General features: G+C 36.4%; 1 protein-coding gene across 4 annotated transcripts in view; it reads left to right on the top strand.

The window, feature by feature from the left end:
* The window catches only part of AKAP10 (A-kinase anchoring protein 10), an 81,513-nt gene extending 63,045 nt beyond the window's left edge, over positions 1 to 18,468 (top strand). For all 4 annotated transcript variants that reach the window (XM_074320663.2, XM_088801894.1, XM_074320664.2 and 1 more), the window contains 3 exons: positions 2,091 to 2,143; positions 2,783 to 2,878; positions 18,331 to 18,468. In XM_074320663.2, the coding sequence (XP_074176764.2) occupies positions 2,091 to 2,143; positions 2,783 to 2,878; positions 18,331 to 18,336 (155 nt within the window). In that variant the 3' untranslated portion in view covers positions 18,337 to 18,468. The remainder of the gene's footprint in view (positions 1 to 2,090; positions 2,144 to 2,782; positions 2,879 to 18,330) is intronic.
* The last annotated feature ends 1,030 nt before the right edge of the window (positions 18,469 to 19,498 follow it).

Genomic DNA, 19,498 nt, shown 5'->3' with positions numbered 1-19,498 from the left:
TTGTTTAAACAGAAGAGTTAAACACAGAAACCATTTTTAACGAGTGCATTTTTTATGACTAATTTCAGTTTCCAAACAATTGATTTATACAGGAAGATTTTGGAAATCAATATGGATCCATTCAGATGATATGACATTTTTCAGTGTGATTGGATTGACAGTATTGTCTTGAGTAAACGATACTAACTTTTATAAGAAAAAAATGTTCCATTTTGATATGTGTTTAAAATTAAGAGCTATTATTTGTTTTCCTATGGAATTTAATAGGACTGCATTCCTATTATGTTTATCTTATTTTTTAATGCAACTGTTGTTTGGCTAAAGAATCATACCTCTTTGGTTGACGAACAGGTTCCTTTTAGGTTAGATAAACATTGACAGAATACACAGAAAATGCAGTTGTTGAAATAATTTACTTCAACAAAGGGCTTGTTACCTATTTAACTTTAAATAATTGATTTTATTTCCTGTTTTGCCAGAGAAGTCCAAGGTACACAGTTGGGAAAAATGTAAAGACTGAAAGAAGTTTACACAATGTAAAGACTGAAAGAGTAAATAATTTTGGAGTGCCTCTGTGTACTCATATTCTCTAGACAGTTTAGAAGTTACAGAGTCTGCCATTAAGAAGCTTACAGTAGTGTCTTTTAATTGGGTAAAAGATGAATATTAGGAAGAGGTCACTGGTAGCCTTGCAACAGAGGAAGTGCTGGACAACCGCTGTGGGGTATTGGCCAGGAAGGACTCCATATTGTAGAGTAGCTTTTGTCAGTGGGGATAGTGGTTTCTCTGGTATCAATAGAATCTCTGAGCTGTTTGGGTTTGTTTTTTGTTTTTTGTATTTTGTGTTTTTTTGAGAATTCGTATAAGAGTTTATTTGAGCCGAACTGACGACATATGCTAGGAGCAAGATCTCAAATGCTCTGTGTATTTTGTTGTTGTTATTTTTGTTTTTTTTTTAAGCTGGTCTTACTCCTCCGACAGCTCATGAAGAAGTGTTATTGCTCCAGAGCATAGGTGTTGGGTGTTTGCAGTTTCTTTTTGTTTGTTTTGTGCGAATTAACGTATATTATGAGTAAAGATATGCAAGAAAATTTTCCCCAAACCACTATCATTCTATTCATTCAGTCTCTTCATATTATTAATTCATTCATTCTGAAATATGAGTGCCTACTATATATGCATCTACCATTCTAGGTATTGGGAAGAAAATAAAATTCTTGCCTTCATGGAGCTTACATTTTAGTGGAAGAAACCGTAAACAGATAAACAGGTAGATAAACAATTGTACGTGTGCTTATATATTTATACAAAATATATATAAGCAGAGTAGTGGGGAGTACTATTTTAGCTATGGTTGTCAGGAAGGGTCTCACTGAGTAGCATTTTGAGTAGAGACCTGAGCAAAATGGGGTAGTAAGCCTTCGCAGTTTCTGGAGGAAGGGCATTCTTGGCAGAAGGAAAAAGAATAGAGGCTTTGAAGTTTAAGAGCTTAGCATGATCAAGGAATCAAGGAGCAGCAAGAAATGATGTTGCTGAAGAGGAGTAAGGAAAGGGTTAAGTGGTAGAAGGCGAGTGAGATTGGGAGGGTTACCACAAACCATGGTAGGGACTTGAAAGTGTTGAGAACACATTGCACATTGGAGCAGAGAGGTAACACGGTGTGATTAATATTTTAAAGGGACAGCTCTAGTAGCTGTTTGGAAAATAGAGTGTAGGGGTTTAAGATGAGAAGCAGGGAAACGTTCTTGCCATGGTCTAAGTAAGGGATGATGAGGCTGGTTGTGGATTAGATGGTGGTTTTGTTTTGTACTTTTAGTTTGCTGCAAATGTGACACTAGATGATAATTTTTTTTTTATCAAGTGAAGAAAGAAGAAAAATCAGAACTCTGAAACAGTTTTTCAAAGATTTTTCAAAGCATGATGTTTGCAGGTTAAATACTCTGTTATGTGAACAGTTTCTATTAATGGTAATATTCCTTCATGTTTTGGGGGAGATTGTACAAAATAAAATGTCCATGTCTTGAAGTAAGAGCATTTTTAATTTAAAATTATGCATGAAATCTCCATTCAACTTTGGCTTTGTTTACTAGGATCCATGTTCTCACAAGCTATGAAGAAATGGGTACAAGGAAACACTGATGAGGTAAATTCTACTTTTAGTGTAAAGAGACTCCTGCTTATAAATGGCACCTCGTCTAACTAAGGTTTTAAGGTTTCTCTTTCTTTAGTTTCTATGTTGAAGCAGCATGGCACATCATTGCTCCCTTATCCAGGATATAACAAGAAAGGGTGGGCCCTTGTTAGCATCTAACAAGTTCTTGTAAAGGCAGTGGAGGTATCTTCGATTCAGAGACTCTGGCCATTGAAAAATATCCATGCATTCAACTTTTCATCAACCAGCAGGCATCAGCAATCAGTTTAGAAACAAAAGCTCAAATATTTCCTTCCTCACTTTCATTTTTACATTCAGAAGTGGAGGCTTGCTTTTTGAATAGTTAAGTACGTTGAGAGGTGGGAGTGGAAAAATAAAAATATTTTGTTTGGACCGTCTAACGTGAAAATTGTTATGATGTTGGGTACCCAGTAGCTGACTCTGGAAGACAATAAATAGCATGTTAATATATCATCGTCAGAGGGTGACCCAGGTCCTTTGATACTTGGCAATGTGGTTCTTATCCAAATACATGGAAATGACATGCAGTTGGGTTTAGAACACTGATAATGTATGTCTTGATTCTTCTAATGAATAACTGTTATCAACAGTTTGAATTACTTCTTTTAGGCCCAAGAAGAGCTAGCATGGAAGATTGCTAAAATGATAGTCAGTGATGTTATGCAGCAGGCACAATATGATCAACCATTAGAGAAGTCTACAAAGGTAAGGATGACTTGTGTTCTGATCTGGTTTGTTTAAAACTAAAAAGAATTAGATTCTAGATATATAAATATAAAAAAAGACGAAAGCTTCTGCTTCTGCCTTTGAAATATTAACTACCATAGGAATTGCCCTCATCATAAACAACTAGAAAATTGACAAACTGAATAAAACAACTACTCCCAGATATTAGGTAGCAGTCAGTAGAGGGCTGTAATCCTTAAAAGAAGGGTAATGTTTAGGTGATCCATAGCTCACTGCCTAGAAGCAGTTTCCAAAGTGCAGGGAGGGGAAAACCTAACAGAGTTCATAGTCTTGCTGAATCGAGGAGTCAGAATTCAAAGTTTGGAGAGCCCAACATGGCTAGAATTCATAGAACAGGGTACGAGGATAGGAGCTGCACAGAAAGAGAGATCCAGAGATATTTAGAGAGGTCCCTTCAAGTCCTTGGCCTAATACATATGTTGGGTGAAAATGATTATGGCCAGGGGGAAAATACCAGAAATTAATAGTCTGAGCAGTTCCTGGAGCATAGGCTATGAATAATTCATGTTCCTGCTGACCATGTGGACAGATCTTATAATACACAACATATTGTGTAGTATCCTCAGAAACATGCCTTACTACTGGAGCTAAATTAACCATAGAGTAAAGCACCTTAACCAAGCTAAAGAGCAGTTCTTGAAAAGATAGAACTGCTCTATAAGTAACAACTGCATGAAGAAAGGTCAACTCTCCTTAAAGGAATAACAAAATTCAGCAACCAAAAGTGTAAAAACACAATATCTGACATCCAATCAAATATTACTGGGCATGCAAGGAAGCAGAAAAACTTGACCCATAGTCAGGAGAAAATACAATCCACAGAAAACAAACTCTTAAAAAATACTGAATTCAGAAGAACTCAGGAAAATGGGCAAAAGAGAAGAAAGAATCAATGTGACAAATAGGAGACAAAGAGCAAGGTGGTAGAGTTAAACCAAATCATATTAATACTTACATTAAACATAGATGGCTTAAATAGTCTAGTTAAAACACAGAGAATGTCAGATTGGATAATAAGGCAGAACCCAATTATACACAGTTGACTCCTAAACAATGAGAGTTTGAATTGCGCAGGTCCACATGAGGATTTTTTTCAATTGACCTGAGTTCAGTTGACCCATGCAATTCAAGCTCACGTTATCCAACTGGCAGTTGGGAATCCATGTATGTGGAGGGCTTTTCAACTGCACGAGCAGTTGTTGCCTCTAACCCCAGCATCATTCAAGGATCAACTTCTATAAGAAGCCCACTTTAAATATAAAGAAGTCAGTTAGAAAGATGGAAAAGATATACTATGTAGACACTATCAAAATAAGCTGGAATGGCTTTATTACTACAAGTCAGAGTAAATTTCAAAACAAGGAATACTACCAGGCACAAAGAAGGACATTTTATATAATAAAAAGGTCAGTTCATTAAGAACCTAAATGACGTTTATAAAACAGTGCATCCAGCAACCGCAAAATACACATTCTTTTGGGAACACTCACCAGGCTATATACTATATTCTGGGCCATAAAAAAGTTTCAATGAATTTTAAAGGATTTAAGTCATGCAGTCTGTTCCCTGAACACAAAGGAATTAAACAAGAAATCAATAACAGAACAGTATGAGGAAAATATCCACATATTTGGAAATAAACAACATACTTCTAAGGTAACCCATTAGTCAATGAAGAAATCAAAAGGGGAAGTTAGAAAATATTTTGCACTGAATTAAAGTGAAAATACAACATAATATTTGTGGGCTACTGCTAAAGAAATTCTTAGATGGTAATTTATAGCATTAAAAGTTTATATTAGACAATAAGAAAGGTCTCAGTCTATCTTAAGAAACTGGAAAATAAACCCAAAGAAATCAGAAAGAAGGAAATAGTTAAAATAAAGGTGAATATCAATTATACAGAAAACAGGAGGACAATAAAGAAAAATCTAAAGCTGGCTTTTTGAAAAGACCATTTAAATTGATAAACCTAAGTGGGGATGGGGAAAGAAATTAGACATGAATTACCAATACCAACATTGAAAGAGGGGACATCATTACAGAACCTACAGATATTAAAATGATAATAGGGGAATTTTATGAACAACTTCTTGCTAATACATTAAACAGCTTGGATGAAATGGAGAAATTCCTTGAAAGACAAATTACTAAAGCTCAGTCAAGGAGAAATAGATAATCTAAGTAATGCTGTATCTGTTAAAGACATTGACTTTGAGGGGTTAATATCCAAAATGCATACAGAACTCATATAACTCAGTAGCCCCCCAAAAACCCAACTAATTGATTAAACAATGGACAAAGGACCTGAATAAACATTTTTCCAAAGAAGACATATAAATGGCCAACAGGTACATGAAAAGGTGCTCAATATCACTAATCATCAGGGAATTGCAAATTATAACCACAGTGAGATATCACCTTACATTTGTTTGATGGCTATATCAAAAAATAAGTATTGGTGAAGTTGTAGAAAAAAGGAAAACGTTTGTTGAAAAGTAACTCAGTTATGCTCATATAGGCCTGCTAGAAGTTTATGCAGTGTATTGTGTAGCATGCAGTGTATTATGTGTGTAATAAAAATTAAAAAAAAAAATTGTCTTTGTTTTTAACCTTTGGCATTTTAGTTATGTGTCTTAGTGTGGGCACCTTTGGGCTCATCTTTTTTGGGATTCTTTGTGCTTCCTGGGTTGGTGTTTCTATTCCCTTTGCCAGGTTAGGGAAGTTTTCAATCATTATTTCTTCAAATAGATAATTTTGATCCCTTGCTGTCTCTCTTCTCCTTCGGGTACCCCTATGATGTGAATGTTAGTATGCTTGATGTTGTCCCAGAGGACCCTTGTTCACTGTTGGTGGGAATGTAAATTGGTATGGCCGTTATGGAAAACAATATGGAGGTTCCTCAAAGAATTAAAAATAGAACTACCATATGATCCAGCAATCCCACCTCTGGATACATGTTTGAAGGAAATGATATTACTTCCTCAAAGAAATATCTACACCCCCATGCTCATTTCAGCAGTATTCACAATATCAAGACATGGAAATAACCTAAATGTTTATTGACAAATGAATGGATCAAGGCAGTGTGTGTGTGTGTGTGTGTGTGTGTGTGTGTGTACACAGTGGTATATTATTCAGCTATAAAAAACAATGAAATTCTGTCTTCCAATCAAGATGACAGAGTAGTTAAATGCTGTACTCACCTCCCACTACCACATCAAAATTACAGCCAAACTACAGAGCAAACATTGAGAACTGCCTGAAGTCTAGCTGAACAGAAATCCTATAACTAAGGATATGTAGAATAAGCCACATCGAGACTGGTAGGACAGGCAGAGATGCGAAACGGGCTGATCTCACACCCATTTGGGTGGTTAAAAATCAGGAGGGATATCTTGAGTGGGGAGGTACCCCTGAGTAGCACGAGGTCCCAGCCCCACACCAGGCACCCCAGCCCTGGGTCTAGTGCCAGGAAGAGAAGTCCCCACAGATTCTGGCTGTGAAAAACAGCAGGGATTGTGAATGACTGAGCCTCACTTCAGATTGAAAGATACACACACACTGAAGTAAAGGGATGGAAAAAATATTTCATGTAAATGGAAATAAAAATAAAAAATGGTGGGGTAACAATATTTATACTAGACAAAATAGACTTTAAAACAAAGTCTGTAACGAGACAAGGAAGGACCCAGCAATTTCACTTCTGGGTATTTATCCGAAGAAACCCAAAACACTACTTCAGAGGGACGTGTATCCATATGTTCATTAAAGCATAGTTTACAATGGCCAAGATATGGAACCTAAGTGTCCATCAATAAATTAATGGATAAAGAAGTAGTGGTACATATATACAGAGGAATATTACTCTATCATAAAAAAGAAATGAAATCTTGACATTTGCAACAACCTGGACAGACCTAGAGGGTACTGTGCTAAGTGAAATACATCAGACTGAAAAAGACAAATACCATATGATCTCACTTATATGTGGAATCTAAAGAACAAAGTCAATGAACAAATAAACCAAGAACAAGCTCATAGATGCAGAGAACATTTTGATGCTTGCCAGATGGGAGGGGATGGGTGAGAAAGGTGAAGGGATTAAGAACTATAAATTGGTAGTTGCAAAATAGTCATTGGGGATGTAGGGTATAACACAGGGAATATAGTTAATAGTATTGTAATAACTATGTATGATATCAGATGGGTACTAGATTTATCAGGGTGTTCACTTCCTAAATTTTATAAATGTCTAATCACTAAGTTGTACACCTGAAACTAATATAATATTGTATGTCAACTGCAATTTAAAAAATAAAAAACAGAATTAAATCCTGCAACTTGTGGAAAGATGGACGGACCTGAGGGCAATATATGCTAAGTGAAATATGTCAGAGAAAGAAATGCTATATGACTTCACTTACATATGGAAGCTGAAAAAGTTGAACTCACAGAAACAGAGTAAAATGGTGATTAACAGGGGCTAGGGGTTGGGGAAATGGAGAAATATTGGTCAAAGGGTACAGATTTCCAATTATACATCATGGTGACTGTAGTTAACTATATTGTCTTATACGTGAAAGTTGCTAATAGCGATCTTAAATAGTCTCACTATGTAAAAGTATAAATTGGTAGTTACAAAATAGTCATAGGGATGTAAAGTACAGCATAGGGAGTATAGTCAATAATATTGTAATAACTGTATAGTGCCAGATGAGTACTGGACTTACTGGGGGGATCACTTCATAAATTATATAAATGTCTTACTACTACACTGTACACCTGAAACTAATATAAAATAATATTGAATGTCAACTATAATTGACAAATTTAAAAAAAATTTAAAGTAATTATGTGAGGTGAAAGATGTATTAACTAACTTTATGTGGTAATCATTTTGCAGTATATATGTATATTGAATCATCGTGTTACACACTTGAAACTTATACAGTGTTATGTCAATTATATCAATAAAATTGCAGGGGAGCAGGAAAAAAGGAATTGAATTTATAGTTAAAACCTTCCCACAAAGAAAACTCCAGGCCCACATAGAATTTAAAAAAGAAATAATTCCAGTGCTAGACAAAGTTCCAGAAAATTAAAGAGGAGGTACTATTTCTCAACACATTCTATGAGGCTAGTATTGCCTTCACACCAAACACCGGGCAAAGATATTAAAGAAAAGAAAACTGTAGATTAGTATCCCTCATGAACATACATTGAAAAATCCTTAACAAAACATAAGGAAAGCAATCAGCACTATATAAAGGATAATACATCCTGCATGACATGTAGGGGCTATCTAACCCAGGAAAGCAAGGTTGTTTCCATATTTGAAAATCAATTACTGTAATACATGATACAAGCAAAAATATATGATCATCTCAATAGATGCAGAAAAAGAATTTGACAAAATTCAACAATCATTGATGACAAAACTCTCAGGAAACAAGGAACAGAAGGGAACTCCCGAAACCTGATAAAAGTGACAGCTAAAATGATATTAAAATGGGAAAGACTGAATGCTTCCTTCTAAGGAAGAAGGCAAGGATATCCACTCTAAAACATTTGCACTGGAGGTCTAACCAGTGCAAAAGGGCAAGGGAGAAAAGGTATATAGATGGTAAAGGAAGGAATAAACTGGTTTTCTTGGCAGAAGACATCATCATTCATGTAGACATTCCTAAAGCTGCTTTATCCAATATGATAGTGACGAATACAGAATAGATGTGTGAATAATACAGAATATTTCCAAAATCACAGAAAGTTCTTCTGGACAGTAATGTCTAAGAGATCTACAGAAAAACTGTTACAACTAATACGTTTAGCACTGCTGCAGTATATAAGGTCAGTATACAAAAATGAATTGCATTTCTGTATACTAGCAATTAACAATTGGAAATTGAAATAAAAACAATACACCTGTCCTACCCAAACACTTCCAAATAATTAAAGAAGAGGCAATACTCCCTAACTCATTTTATGAGGCCAACATTACCCTGATACCAAAACCTGGTAAGGATAACACAAAGAAAATTACAGACCAATGTCTCTGATGAATACAGATGCAAAAATCCTAAGCAAAATTCTAGCAAATTGCATGCAACAATGCATTAAAAAGAGTATACATCACGACCAAGTGGGGTTCATCCCTGGGGCACAATGATGGTTCAACATACACAAATCAATCAATGTGTTACACCACATAAACAAAATAAAGGACAGAAATCATGATTATATCAATAAATGCAGGAAAAGCGTTTGACAAGATAAAACATCCATTTATGATTAAAACACTTAATAAAATAGGTATAGAAGGAAAACACATTAACATAATAAAGGCCATATATGACAATCCCTCAGCTAATATCATAATTAACAGTGAAAAACTGAAGCCCTTTGCTCTATGATCAGGAACACAATAGGGCTGTCCCCTATCACCTCTGCTTTTCAACGTAGCATTGGAAGTCCTCGCCAGAGCAATCAGGCAAGAGAAAGAAATAAAAGGCATCCAAATTGGGAATGAAGAAGTTAAGTTGTCACTCTTTGCAGATGACATGATGCTATATATAGAAAAAACCTAAAGACTCCACCCAAAAGCTATTAAAAACAATAAACGAATACAGTCAAGTTGCCAGCTACAAAATCAACGTACAAAAGTCCATTGCATTCCTACTAACAATGAAATCTCAGAAAAAGAAATAAAAAATTCATTTTTGCAATTGCAACAAAAAGCATAAAATAGGAATAAACTTGACCAAGGATATGAAAGACCTATATACTGAAAACTATAAGACATTTTTAAAATAAATTGAAGACAAAAAGAAATGGAAAGACATCCCATGTTCATGGATTGGTAGAATCACATAGTTATAATGGCCATATTACCCAAAGCAATATACAGATTTAATGTAATCCCCATCAAAATCCCAATGACATTTTTAAAAGAAATAAAACAAAAAAAATCATCAGATTTGTATGGAACCACAAAAGACCCCAAATAGCCAAAGCAGTCCTAAGAAAAAAGAACAGTGCTGGAGGTATCACACTCCCTGACTTCAACTTGTACTACAGGGCAACAGTAATCAAAACAGCATCGTATTGACAGAAAAACAGACACACAGACCAATGGAATAGAATTGAAAACCCAGAAATAAACCCACATAAATATGGAGAGACAATTTTTGACAAAGAAGCCAAAAAGATACAATGGAGAAAAGACAGCCGCTTCAATAAATGGTGCTGGGAGAATTGGATAGCCACATGCAAAAGAATGAAACTAGGCTGCTATCTGTCACCGTGTACCAAAATTAATTCAAAATAGATCAAAGACCTAAACATAAGACCTGAAACAATAAACTGCTTAGAAGAAAACATACGTACTAAACGTATGGACCTTGGGTTCAAAGAACATTTTATGAAGTTGACTCCAAAGGCAAGGAAAGTAAAAGCTAAAATAAACGAATGGGACTATATCAAACTAAAAAGCTTCTGCACAGCAAAAGAAAACATCAACAAACTAAAGGGGCAACCAGCCGAATGGGAGGAGATGTTTGCAAACAATGCCTCTGATAAAGGGCTAATATCCAAAATATATAAGGAACTCATAGAACTCAACAACAAGAAAAAACAAACCAATGCAATTGAAAAATGGGCAGAGGACCTGAAGAGACATTTCTCCAAAGAGGACATACAAATGGCAAATAGACATATGAAAAAATGCTCAGCATCACTAATCATCAGAGAAATGCAAATAACCACAATGAGATATCACCTCACCCCAGTCAGAATGGCTATCATCAACAAGACAAATAGTAGTAACGAGTGTTGGAGAAGCCTGTGGAGAAAAAAGAACCCTCATACACTGTCGGTGGGAATGCAGATTGGTGCAGCCGTTATGGAAGGCAGTGTGGAGGTTCCTCAAAAAATTAAGAATAGAATTACCATATGACCCAGCAATCCCTCTCCTAGGTATGTACCAAAAAAAATCTGAAAACATTTATCCATAAAGACATATGTGCTCCAGTGTTCATTGCAGCTTTATTTACGGTGGCCAAGACATGGAAACAACCAAAGTGTCCTTCGATAGATGAATGGATAAAGAAGTTGTGATATATATACATAATGGAATACTATTTGGCCATAAGAGAAGATGAAATAGTACCATTTGCAACAACATGGATGGATCTTGAGATTATAATCCTAAGCGAAAAAAGTCAGACAGAAAAATTAGAGCACCATATGATTTCACTGATATGTGGTATATAAAACTGTAAACAACAAACAAGACAAACAAATGAAGAAACAAAAACTCATAGACATAGACAATAGTTTTGTGGTTACCAGAGGATAAGTGGGGAGAGGGGTTCTAGAAGAGGATAAACGGGGTCAAGTATATTGTGATGGAAGAATTGACTCTGGGTGGTGAACACATAATGTGAGATACAGGTGATGTATTAGAGAATTGTATACCTGAAGTCTGTAACTTTACTAACAGTTGTCACTCCAATAAACTTTAATTTTAAAAAAAAGAAATGAAAACAATACAATCTACAATAGCATTGAAAAAACAAAATTTTTAGGAATCTATTTAACAAAGTATGTGTAAGATTTGTACAATATAAACTACAAAACAACATAGCAGAATTAAAGATTTAAATAAAAGCAAGTAAATCATGTTTGAATCAAAAGACTCAGTGTTGTTAAGGTATCATTTCTCCCCAAGATGATGATGATGATGATGAAGATGAAGATGATTGAGGTATAATTGACATATAACATTATATTAGTTTCATGTGTACATCATATTGGTGTGATGTTTATATCCATTGGGAAACGATCACCATGATATGTCTACTTAACATCATCACCATATCGATACAAAATTGTTTTTCTTATGAGAACTTTTAAGATCTTGCTTAGCAACTTCCGAATAGGTAACACAGTATTATTAACTATAGTCACCATGCTGTACATTAGCCAAGATTATTGATCGATTCAGTTCAAACATAATAAAAATTCCAGCAGGCTTTTTTTTTTTTTTTGGTAGAAATTGACAAGATGATTATAAAACGTATTGGGAGATAAATGAACTAGAATACAAAAAAAAAAAAAGAATGTTGGAAAAGGGCTTGAAATGGAAAGACTAACACTGCTTGGCTTCCCTTTTATTGTAAAGTTACATGATTAAGGCAGTGAGATATTACTTACATGGGGGTAGACATAAAGATTGTTGGAACAAATGTAGAGTGCAGAAGTAGATCCAAGCATATGTAGTCAATTGATGTTTGATATATGTGCCAAGATAATTCAGTGGGAAAATGTTAGTCTTTTTAGTTTATGGTACTGGAATAACTAGATACACATAGAGGGTTGAGGAGAGAAGGTGATTGTTGTTCCTTACAACATACACAAAATTAATTCAAAAGGGATCATAGACCTAAATGTAAGAACTAAAACTGCGAAAATTGTAGGAGAAAATCTCTATGATTTTGGGTTAGGCAAAGATTTCTTAAATCACACAAAGCATGAGACATAAAAGAGAAAATTCAATAAATTGAACTTCATCAGAAGTAAAAGCTTCTGCTTATTAAAAGGCACTGTGGGGGCGGCTGGTTGGTTAGAGTGTGAGCTCTTAACAACAAGCTTGCTGGTTCAATTCCTGCATGGGATGGTGGGCTGCGCCCCCTGCAACTAAGATTGAAAACGGCAACTCGACTTGGAGCTGAGCTGCGCTTTCCATAACTAGATTAAAGGACAACGACTTGGAGCTGATGGGCCCTGGAGAAACACACTGTTCCCCAATATTCCCCAATTTGGAAAAAAAAAAAAAAAAGACTGAAGAAAATGAAAAGGCAAGTTATAGACTGGGAGAAGGTATTTGTAAAACATTTTTCTGATAAACGAGTTATATCCAGAATATATAAATAATTCTTGAACTCAATCAGAAGAACAACAATCGGATGTTTTTAAATGGGCAAAAAAGTTATGAACAGTTATTACACATAGAAGATATACAGATGGCAAACACTCATATGCAAAGAGCTCAACATAATTAGTTGTAGGGAAATACAGACTAAAGTCACAGTGATATACAGGTGCATACCGGATAGAATGGCTAAAATTAAAAAGACTGATAGTACCGTGTGTTTGCAAGGATGTAAGGCAGTGTCAACTCTAATGCATTACTGGTGGGAATGCAAAATGCTACAGCCACTTTGAAAAACAATTTGGCAGTTTCTTAAAAAGTGAAACATAAGCTATCCAGGTTCTGTTGGAGAACTCTGATGTCACAATTTTTTTTTTTAAGTTCTTTCTTCATGGGTTCATCATACAAGTATTCCCCAGAGAAAACTCTATCAGTCTCCTGTCTGGAGGATAAAGGCCAGGCTACCAGTGTTCTAAAAGCCAAGCGGGAAAAGCTAGAGAACTCTCAGTATTCATTATATATATATATATAAATTTTTTTTCAATTACAGTTGACTTACAATATTAGTTTCAGGTGTACAGCATAGTGGTTAGACATTTATATAACTTACAAAGTGATTCCCCCGATAAGTCTTGCACCCACCTGACACCCTGTATAGTTATTATAATATTATTGACTGTATTCCCTAAGCTGTACTTTACATCCCCAGAACTATTTTGTAACTGCCAATTTGTACCTCTTAATCCCTTCATCCCCTTACTGAGTCCCCAAACCCCCCCTCCCATCTGACGATCATCAGTTTGTTCTCCACATCCATGAGTTTGTGTTTTGTTTGTTTTGTAGACTCCACATATAAGTGAAATCATATGGTATTTGTCTTTCTCTGCCTAACATTTCATTTAGCATAATACTCTCTGGTGTCGCAAAGGCAAGGCTTCATTCTTTTTTTATGGCTGAGTAATATTCCATTGAATACGAGTATATGTACCACTTCTTTATCCATTTGTCTTTTGATTGGAGTATTTAATCCATTTAAAATAATTATTGATAGGTATGTAGTTAGTGCAATTTTATCGTTTTCTGATTGTTTTTGTAGTTCTTTGTTCTTTTGTTAGGCTCTTGTTCTCTTTTCTTGTATGTTGTTGACTGGCTGTAGTGTTGTGTTTGGATTCCTTTCTCTATATTTCTTGTATATCTATTATATATTTTTGGTTTGTGGTTACAATGTGCTTCATGTAAACCAAGCTATATTTATGGCAGCCTATTTTAAGTTGATGGTCACTTAAGTTTGAACACAGTCTATAATCACTACCATTTTTACTCATCCCCTACACATTTAGGTTTTTGTCATTTTTTACGTGTGTGTGTGCGTGTGTGTGTGTCCCTTAATTTCCTGTTGTAATTATACACGATAGTCCTGCTTTTGCCTTTTAACCTTTGTACTAGTTTTAGTGTTGGTTGATCCACCACTTTTATTACGTGTTTGCCTTTGTCAGTGAGGTGTTTTTTTCTTTGCAATATTTTCTTACTCCTATATTTTTTTCCTTCTTAAAAAAGTCCCTTTCACATTTCTGTTTTTAATTAAATTTATTCGGCTGATAATGGTCAACAAAACTGCATAGATTTCAAGTGTACAATTCTATAATACGTCATCTATATATTGCATTATGTGTTCACCATCCAGAGTCAGTACTCCTTCCATCACCATATATTTGACCCAATATTTCTTGTAACACTGGTTTGGTGGTGATGAACTCCTTTAGCTTCTCTTGTCTGGGAAGCTCTTTATCTGTTCTTTGACTCTAAAAGATAGCCTTGCTGGGTAGAGTAATCTTGGTTGTAGGTCCTTGCTTTTCATCACTTTTAATATTTCCTGCCAGTCACTTCTGGCCTACAAAGTTTCTCTTAAGAAATCAGCTGAGGGTCTTATGGAAGCTCCTTTGTAACTTAACTGCTTTTTCCTTGCTACTTTTAAGATTCTATCTTTAACCTTTGGCATTTTAATTATGATATGTCTTAGCATGGATCCATTTGGGTTCATCTTGTTTGGAACTCTGTGCTTCCTGGGCTGGTATGTCTATTTCATTCAAAAGATTAGGAAAGTTTACAGTCATTATTTCTCCAAATGGGTTTTTGATCCCTTGCTCCCTCTTCTCCTTCGGGTACCTCTGTGATGTGAATGTTGGTAGACTTGATGTTGTCCCAGAGGCTCCTAAAACTATCCTCATTTTTTGGATTCTATTTTCTTTTTGATGTTTTGATTGGGTATTTTCCACTACCTTGTCTCCAAATCACTGATTTGATCCTCTGCTTCCTCCAGTCAGCTGTTGATTCCATCTAATGTGTTCTTCATTTCAATTACAGTATTCATTTCTGACTGGTTGGGGTTTTTTTGTTTGTTATTTTGTGGGTTTTTTAAAAATTTTATTGGGGAATATTGGTGAATTGGGGGACAGTGTGTTTCTCCAGGGCCCGTCAGCTCCAAGTAGTTGTCCTTCGATCTAGTCGTGGAGGGCGCAGCTCAGCAACAAGACCAGTCGCTGTTTTCAGTCTTTAGTTTCAGGGGGCACAGCCAACCATCCCATGCAGGAATTGAACCAGCAACCTTGTTGTTGAGAGCTCGCGCTCTAACCAACTGAGCCATCTGGTCGCTTCTCTGGAAACTCAGTGGCAGCTCGTGGTCTTCAATCTAGTTGTGGAGGGTGCAACTCAGTGGCCCATGTGGGAATCGAACTGGCATCTTTGTTGAGGTTCTCGCTGAGATTATCAATTCTTCCCCTAAGTTCACTGAGCATCCTTATAATCAGTGTTTTGAACTTTGCATCTGGTGGATTGCTTGCCTCCATTTTGTTCAATTCTTTTTCTGAAGTTTGTTCTTTTATTTGGGACATGTTTCTTTGTTTCCTTATTTTAGATGCCTCCCTGTGTTTGTGTCTATGTATTAGATAGATCTGCTATGTCTCCCAGTCTTGGCAGAGGGGCCTTATGTAGTAGGTGTCCTCTATTTAATCCCCCTCTTCTTAGTACAGGATCCTTGTTCTTGGTCATACCTAATATACCTTTGCCCAAAGACCCTATGTTTTAATCTGCTCAGAGCAGAAATCTGCTTGGGTTGCTTTTCAGACAGGGGTAGTCACCTGGGTGATCAGAATTGCAAAACAATAACTGTAGATTGTTAATTTCTAAAACAAAATTTTGAGAAATCCTTATGTTTGCACTCACCTCCATTCCTTTTTATCAGAGGTACTGGTACTTCCAATTTTCAGGCTTTGAGGGGCTCTGCTTGTAAATCAGGTTGCTTGTCAGGTTTTTCCACTTTACTCTTAGGATTGAGCTTTTTGGATCTGCTTAGTAATTTACCTCTCATCCATTTGCTTCCAGCTTCTAAAATTTTGTTGTTGCCTCTTCTTTCAATTTCCTCATTCATATGAGTGTGTGTGTGTAAGTCCTGTTTTACGAAGGAGTGAATTGAATGGGTGTGATCAATCTGCCATCTTTACCTGGAGGTCAACAGCCATAATTGTTAGGAAATTCTGACTTTCCACAAGCTAATACTCTGTTTCTCTATAGCTTCACCAGCTAGTTCTAGTTTTGTCCACAAGAGCCACACAAATAACCTTGAAAATTGAAGAGAGCCACTTAATCTCCTCCCAGTATTTTCTTCAAGCCAAACACTCCCAATTCGTTCAACAGTTTTTCTTTCTCTAACTTTAGTAGATTCACAAAGACTTAATGTGATAGGAGAATTTCTGTTCATATTCTTTGTAAAGGCATTAAACTCCTCTCTCATTTATCTTAGCAAAAATTAGGAATCAAAGTTAAATATGTTCAGATGATATCCCTTATATTAATAAACCCCAGTAGTTTGGAGGGCTTGAATTTCGATTTAGGTTCAGCTATCACCCTTTCCTTGTTAACTTTCTAGCCAACTTTTTACTCTAAGAATTGTCATTACCAGAGCTTGGTTTAATTTTGAACTTTTCACAGAGCTGCTTCATGCCATAGCTCTTGCCACGTTTGTAGACTTTATCCTCTTTTCGATATAAGGGTGATAATTTTGGTCTATGCTTATCTTTACTGGTTCAGTCAAACCTAAAATAGCAAAGAGCAAGATGAAGGTGTATAAAGAAGTGTAAGGTAGTTATTTTTGTGATTCCCCATTATTATGTGGGCGGTCAGATGTTTGACAATATGAAAATGTTTTTTAGAAGCCATTTTGGAAAGCAAATGTTTAAAATTAAGCTTTTTGTTTGAGTTGTATATTCAGGTTTTATTACCATGTGCTTTTCATTTTTAGGATAAACAGACAATATTTTGCTATATTTTATTTTTTAAGCTCGCTAGGCCTTCTCTTTGGTCAGGATGTCTGTTCTGCCTGCCTTTTAGGGGTCAGCAATATACTGGTGTAGAAGAAGCACTAGGCTAGCAGAATTAGTTTAGTCCATTTTTAGTCAAAATGTGTGACCTTTTGAAGTTGTTTTCCTTTCCCAGTTCCTTGTTTCTTCGTCAGTAGATCAGATAAATTGGACTACGGTGTTTCCCCAAAAATAAGACCTAACCGGAAAATAGCCCTGGCATGATTTTTCAGGATGACATCCCCTGAGCATAAGCCCTAATGCGTCTTTTGGAGCAAAAATTAATGTAAGACCCAGTCTTATTTTTGGGGAAACACGGTAGAAAATCTAATAAGGTCGCCTTCTAATTCTCATTCCTTGATTTTATGAACATGACAATTCCTACTTCCATAAAGGAATGGCCAGCCTCTTTATCCTATGTAGATACCTCTCTGCTTTCAATCTCTTATTCTACATGTGTTTGCTTATAGAATGTAGTTGGCATTTAATGTAAACTACCTTGCAGCATTACTGAATTGTTTCATGTGTGTATGTCCCATCTTACAAATAGCAAGGACCAAGTCTTCTGTGATGTTTATTTACTCCACAGTGCTATGAGTAAGCAGGGACTCAGTCTCATGAGCTTGGTGTTTTTTACTTTCAAAAGGCATTGGTCTATTCCATATCATGACTCTGTCTTCATTTAATGAACCCCCTGTGGGGGGCCATTTAGGTTGGTTTGGGTTTTCCCCTGTTACAAACAATATTTTATGAATGCCTGTGTATATAAGTGCCCTCTCTTATGAGGTGGATGTTGGATTAATTCCTAGATAAGAATTACTCTGTCAAAAAGGAGATATTCTGTTCTAGTATCTATTGCCAAACCAGAAAGGTAAAGTGAGTATGGGTGCCAGTCCCTGTTATGTAACCTTAGGGTGAGTTGTTTAATCTCTTCAAACTTCCATTCACACATATGTAAATATAATTGTAGTATTTTACCTGACACATCATAGTCGGATTCTGGCTATCATAAATGCTGGTACATAGTAAATACTACATGATGGTTCCCTTCCTCCTTAGCCTGTAACAAAACGTAACACTGGTTATAGAAATGTACCTTACCATTTTCTTTTTTGTTTTTTCAGCTATGACTCAATACCTGAGATAAAGGAAATCTGCTTTTGAAAAATGAGAGACCTTTTTTCTTTTGGTTGGATTCTTCAACACAGCCAATGAAAACAAAGCACTGTATTTCTTTTCGCTGATATATCACTGTTGTTCCCAAGAAAGAATGGCAGACAATCCTAGACTTCCACCATAAGCAGAGTGACATGTAGAATTATTTGCTGCACATGATGTTCACACAGTGAAAGTCATAAAGAGACAAAGCGGTATTGTTTACATTACTAGAAAAATTAGTAGTTTTTCAATGGCAATAACCCATTCATGAGAGAGGTTTCATTCACTGGAGTAGAGAGGGACCACATTCTGTGGGAGGCAGATGAGCACAGAGCTGATATTTGCTGCACATTCTGTAGCGGTAACGCCTCCCTAACAACACAGAGCAGGTACCAGAGGTGCTTTGCTTTGCTCTTAAAACAAATGGGAGTCAGCCCCTCCGCGAGCCGGCAGCTCAGAGTGGCCATGTGGTGCTAGCAGGTTGTTTCTCTTCGATGAAACGGGGCAAGACTCACTGTGTAGTCTTCCTTCACAGAGGCATTCGTTTGGAAGGAAGCTGACGTTGTTCTTCCTGTTGGTGACAGTATACAATTTTCACATTTTAGTTGCTCCTCACATGCAGTATACTTAATGCTAGTCTATCCCCTACTAACCAAAGGGTGAGTGTCCTTTACTTTGAGTATTGAACTTGCTCCTCTGGAACTCCGTGCTCCAGGTTATTTAACTTTCCCTTTAGAATACATGTAGGGGGGAATAAACAGTATCAGTCACTCCAGTGTTCCCGCTGTCGTACCTTGAACAAAATGTTTATTCCCAGGTTATATGAGGTTTTTAAGAAGGTGGGCAGGCAGTGGTTGGGGGAGGAAAAGCACTGTTTAGACTGCCTCCCCTTTTTTGCTGTGAGCTGGGAGGTGTGCAGTTGGTGGCCTTTTTCCTTTCTGTCTTTAGGACAGTAAGAGACTCCTCACCTCATTTCTGCTCAGTTGGCTCCTGGGTCTGGACTGCGCTGCCATCAGCAGGTCTACCCTGTCGGCGAACACTCCTCTGCCCAGGAGTGCCAGTGCTTCCTCAGCGCACGTGACTGAGGGGAAAGACCGGTCTCTTAGGTGTTACTGCTTTCGCTCAGACTTTGCA

This window comes from Rhinolophus sinicus, chromosome 12 (genome assembly GCF_057876585.1).
Source record: "Rhinolophus sinicus isolate RSI-liver-muscle chromosome 12, RSI-T2T, whole genome shotgun sequence".
NCBI classification, from domain to species: Eukaryota; Metazoa; Chordata; class Mammalia; order Chiroptera; family Rhinolophidae; genus Rhinolophus; species Rhinolophus sinicus.
The sequence above is the reverse complement of the archived record's forward strand: the minus strand, read 5'-3'. Positions and strand labels throughout refer to the sequence as shown.